This window comes from Phyllostomus discolor, chromosome 1 (assembly GCF_004126475.2).
Source record: "Phyllostomus discolor isolate MPI-MPIP mPhyDis1 chromosome 1, mPhyDis1.pri.v3, whole genome shotgun sequence".
NCBI lineage: Eukaryota > Metazoa > Chordata > Mammalia > Chiroptera > Phyllostomidae > Phyllostomus > Phyllostomus discolor.
In genome coordinates this window covers 147410242-147415199 of record NC_040903.2, presented here as the reverse complement: position 1 = coordinate 147415199, position 4958 = coordinate 147410242, and the positions used below count along the sequence as shown (strand labels likewise).

The window sequence follows — 4958 nt, the reverse complement described above, 5'->3', positions numbered from 1 at the left end:
ACATTTATATAGATATGGAATTAGTACTACCCATGTATAATGTGCATTCTTATTTTTACCTCAAAAATTTGGGCTAAAAACTGTGCAATATACATGGCAAAATACAGTATATACCTATGAAGAGAAGTTAAGGAGGATTAACTTTTTTCTCTGCTTTTTTATTTTTTAATTTTTTAAAGATTTTATTGATTTACTTTTAGAAAGAGGGGGAGGGAGGGAAGAAAGAGAGGAGAGAAACATCAGTGTGTGGTTGCCTCTCCCTCACCCCCTATGGGGACCTGGCCTGCAATCCAGGCATGTGCCCTGACTGGGAATCCACCTGGTGACCCTTTGGTTCGCAGGCCGGCACTCAATCCACTGAGCCACACCATCCAGGGCAGTGCCTAACTTTTTAGATATGCAGAGGAAACGTTTTAAATAGTGGTAAAACTGACACTTGGTTGTAATATTTTATGTTTATTTTTGGGGGTGTTCAGTTGAATACACATGGATTTCTGTCACAGTTCTAGATGTCTTGGCAGAATAAATGCACATCACACAGAAAGAGAATGGCTTCCTTGTACCATCTGCCATTCATTGTTGTAGAAATGGCTAATATATTCCTTAGGAGCTATATCTGCATCTTTGCTCAAAGGCAATCTGGTCTGACCTTGGTAAATAGGCCAGTGTAGCCAACCATAGCACAGAGACATTATGTCCTTTGTTATATGCAGGCCTGACAGTTACTGAGTTGAGATTTTTCTGGCTAACTGTAGAAACTAATATTTCTGTAGTGCTAGTAGTTTGCTTTTTATTTGCACTTTTGGATGTGTTTTGGGTTGATAATTTGGTCACATTGTACAGAGAGGTCAATGACTTAGCTTTAAAAAGTTAAGTAGAGAATATTTTGTTCTCTTCACTCAAAAATTTGTACTGGGTTATAATACATTTCAGCTTGTACTACTGTTTGTGCTATCGAGTTCCATAGCTTTCTACTTACTGTGTTAGAGACTACTTCTTTTTATTTTCCAGACTCCCTTCTTAAAGCTTCAAATGCCTCTTTATTCTAGAGTTCTTATTAAATTTGGTGACTAGATGTACATTTACTCTATTAGTATCTTTCATAATTTTTGTTTTTTTATGAAAAATTTTCAGTGATGTGCACTATTTTACAATCTCCAAAAGATGAGGGTTATTTATAGCCCTGGAAATTTCACCCTGCATTATCTCAATACATCCAGAATGTAACCACCTTTCACTACCTCTGCCTTCATTACCCTGCTCCAAATCACCATCATTTCTTGCTTGGATTATTGCAATAGCTTCTAATAATCTCCCTGGTTCCATCCTTGAGACTCTAAAGAGTATTCACAATGCAGCAGTCAGAATAACCCTTTGACAATGTAAGCCAGATATTGTTGTTTCCCCTGTTCAAATTCCAGTTGCTTATCTCATTCAGAATAATAACCAAAGTCCTGTGGCTTGTAAGGCCTTACTACACACACCATTACCCTTGCCCTGTCTCCCCCCAAATTCAGGTTCAGAACAAGGGAACTCACACCTCAGAACTTATACTCTTGCTACCTGGAATAGCCAACTCCCAGATTTTCATGATTTGCTCCTTCACCTTTAGCTTTCTGTTCAGGCAACACATCAGCACAAAGTTTCTTATAAGTTCTATTTTATAAAATCACTCCCAGCGTGGTCCTATTCCCCATCCTTGCCTAGTTTTTCTCCATAGTAAAATCATCAGCTGACACCTATATATATTTTTGTATATTTATTTTTTGATTGTCTTTTTTTTCTGTCAAAATGTAAATCCTTGAGGATAAATAGTGTTGCCTATTTTGTTCTTGGCTGTATTCTTAGTTCTTGGACTACTTCCCAGCACATAGTAGGTGCTTGATAAGTGTTTGTTAAAGGAAATGAGTTAAGAGGTAGGACCTACTTCAGCTCAATCATTCATTTATTTAAAATATTTTTCACTACCTAATATTTGCAAGATACCGTAGTGGTGATTTATAACCTTGAGCAGTTTATAATCATATGGAGGGAATAGACATGTGGCCAACCCTAAATATAATAAATAAATGTGGATTTATAGGTGGGTCATGAGGAAGGTTAGACAGTTGAGGTATCATTTGATTTATATATTAATGCATTAATCATATTTGGAGAAGTATAAAATAGGATAATTTCTTGCTTGAGGAACAGAATCAGAATCACAGGATTTTATGAGTCTCTGTCATAGAATAGTCTTCTGCCATCTATCTAGTATATGAGATTGCTTATTACTACTCTAGAGAGAGGATTGTTAGCATTGATTAAACTGATAAAGTAATTCAATATTGAATGTTCTTTGTTTATGGTTTCATCAGGTGCACCCATGGGTACCAGTCCACCAGATCACTCATCATTCCTTGTACTAGCAAAATGACCTGACAACTCAATGCCTTCCTATGTAATGAGAGCAGTAGTGGTCAACAGAATGCTTATTTGATTTTTGTGAAATGCTCAGGAAGTTATTTTTTTAATTGTTGTTCAAGTACAATTGTCTCCATTTTCACCCCATCAAACCTCCCCTGCCCCACCCCTCCTTCACTGTTGGTGGGAATGCAGACTGGTGAAGCCACTGTGGAAAATAGTATGGAATTTTGCCAGAAAATGAAAAAAGGAGCTTGCTTTTTACCCACCAATACCATTGTTGGGATTACACCCTAAGGAGCCTAAAACACCAATCCAAAAGAACCTATGAACCCCAATGTTCATAGCAGTGTATTTCACAATAGCCAAGTGCTGGAAGCAACCTAAGTGCCCATCAGTAAATGAGTGGCTCAGGTAATATTTGACTTCCAAAATTTAAATGCTTTTCCACAGAGGGTATTAATATAATAGTATTAATTTGAGTTGTGTTATTTTCTTCCTTTAGGTAACAGGAGAGTGCACCTACAAAACTGATCAATGAATAGAGCCAATCATTCTGTGGTGTCTGAGTTTGTGTTCCTGGGGCTCTCCAACTCCTGGGAGATCCAGCTTCTTCTCTTTTGCTTTTCTTGTCTTTTCTATATGTCTAGTATGATGGGAAACCTCCTCATTGTGGTCACTGTGATTTCTGATTCTTATTTACACTCCCCCATGTATTTTCTGTTAGCAAACCTCTCCATAATTGACATGATATTTTGCTCCATTGGAGCACCCAAGATGATTTGCGATCTTTTCAGGAAGCAGAAAGTCATCTCCTTTGGGGGTTGTTTAGCTCAGATCTTCTTTAGCCATGCTGTTGGAGGTACTGAGATTGTGCTGCTCATCGCCATGGCCTTTGACAGATATGTGGCCATATGTAAGCCTCTCCATTATCTGACCATCATGAGCCCGAGACTGTGCATTGTGATTTTAGTGGTTGCCTGGACCATTGGTGTCATTCATTCTTTGGCTCAATTGGCATTTGTGGTAAATTTGCCCTTCTGTGGCCCTAATATAGTAGACAGCTTTTACTGTGACATACCTCGGCTCATCAAACTTGCTTGTACAGACACCTACAAACTGGAGTTCATAGTCACTGCTAATAGTGGGTTCATTTCCTTGGGTGCTTTCTTCTTGCTCATTTTCTCTTACATCTTCATCTTGGTCACTGTTCAGAAGCGCTCAAGTGGTTCATCCAAGGCTCTTTCCACCCTGTCAGCTCATGTTATTGTGGTGGTTTTATTCTTTGGTCCACTGATTTTTTTCTATATGTGGCCCTCTCCTTCAACACATCTGGACAAATTTCTAGCTATGTTTGATGCAGTTTTAACTCCACTTCTAAATCCAGTCATTTATACTTTCAGGAACAGAGAGATGAAAGCCGCAATAAGGAGAGTATTAAATCAGGTTATAGGTTTTAGAAAAAAATCACTAAATGGTTTTATTTAAACACAAAATTTCCAAGTGACTATTCATAAATTTTCTGTTCCTAATAGCCAGTCTTTATGAAGAATGAGTCATCTTCCTGAGGTCCTGTTCTTTTGTTTGAAACACATTCCTCTGATTCTTTATTTTGCTGACTGCCTGTGGTGAGTGGCTTCATACAGGAGATAAAACTTATTGTTCAACCCTGTTCTCGCTCATAGTTGTCTCTCTCACTTTTGCAATTGTCCTAACAGCCAAATTTATTTTTAATGCCTCCTAGTAGCTGAGGAGTACTAACCTGTCAGTGTCCCAAGGGGAGGATCTCAGTCAGCACCAGGATTCAGGCTTAAGCCACAAGCATAAGCATAAGCCACTCTATCAGTGTCAGACAATCCCCTGGGCACCAGCTATAAAAATTGAGGCTTTAGATGAGTATATAAGTTCCTGCCTGGGAAATAATTATCAGTTTCTTGAAGTAGAGGGAGACCACAAAGATGGTGTGTACCTATCTCCATTCTCTGAGAGTAGGTCTGTCCCTGGGCCCCTTCTGTCCCTGAAGCCTGGCCCTCAGGTTAAAGCTCTAGGACAGGCAAATAGGCCTATTTCAGAAAGGCTGAGGTTTGTTTCAGTCTGCTGTCTGTGCTGTGCTGTAGAGTGGTAGTGTACCAAGAATTGGCTCTGATTGTTACAGTCTGGTAGGACTAAGGAACCACAGCCACCTGGCCACCAGCACCAGGTGCGCAAGGGGCATCTCTTGGGTGGCAGCTGCAAAGACCAGAGCATCATACACACATATGATCTCACCCTTCACAGGAACCTAAACAACAAAACAAACAAACAAGCAAAATATAACCAAAGACACTGAAATAGAGAACAGGCTGACAATGACCAGAAGGGAGAGGGGAGGGAATTTCAGAGGAGAAGGGGAAGGTTTACAGGAACAAGTATAAAGAACACATGGACAAAAACTAGGGGTGGTGGAAATGGAAGGGAAGTGGGGAGCACTGCAAAGGTAGGCTGGGATGGGAGTAAAAGACAGGAAAGTGTACTTGAACAACAATTAAAAGAAAAAATAAAAATTAAAAATAAAA

General features: G+C 39.2%; 1 protein-coding gene across 1 annotated transcript; it reads left to right on the top strand.

Moving 5' to 3' along the window:
- Positions 1 to 2931: 2931 nt before the first annotated feature.
- LOC114490363 (olfactory receptor 4F15-like) lies at positions 2932 to 3999 on the top strand. The gene has a single exon (XM_028504340.2). It carries the CDS (start codon positions 2941 to 2943, stop codon positions 3889 to 3891), a length of 951 nt encoding a protein of 316 aa, XP_028360141.1. The 5' UTR covers positions 2932 to 2940; the 3' UTR covers positions 3892 to 3999.
- The last annotated feature ends 959 nt before the right edge of the window (positions 4000 to 4958 follow it).

What these genes read in the sequence shown, in the direction of transcription:
- LOC114490363 (XM_028504340.2), top strand. Translation starts at nt 2,941, where the DNA reads ATGAATAGAGCCAATCATTCTGTGGTGTCTGAGTTTGTGTTCCTGGGG.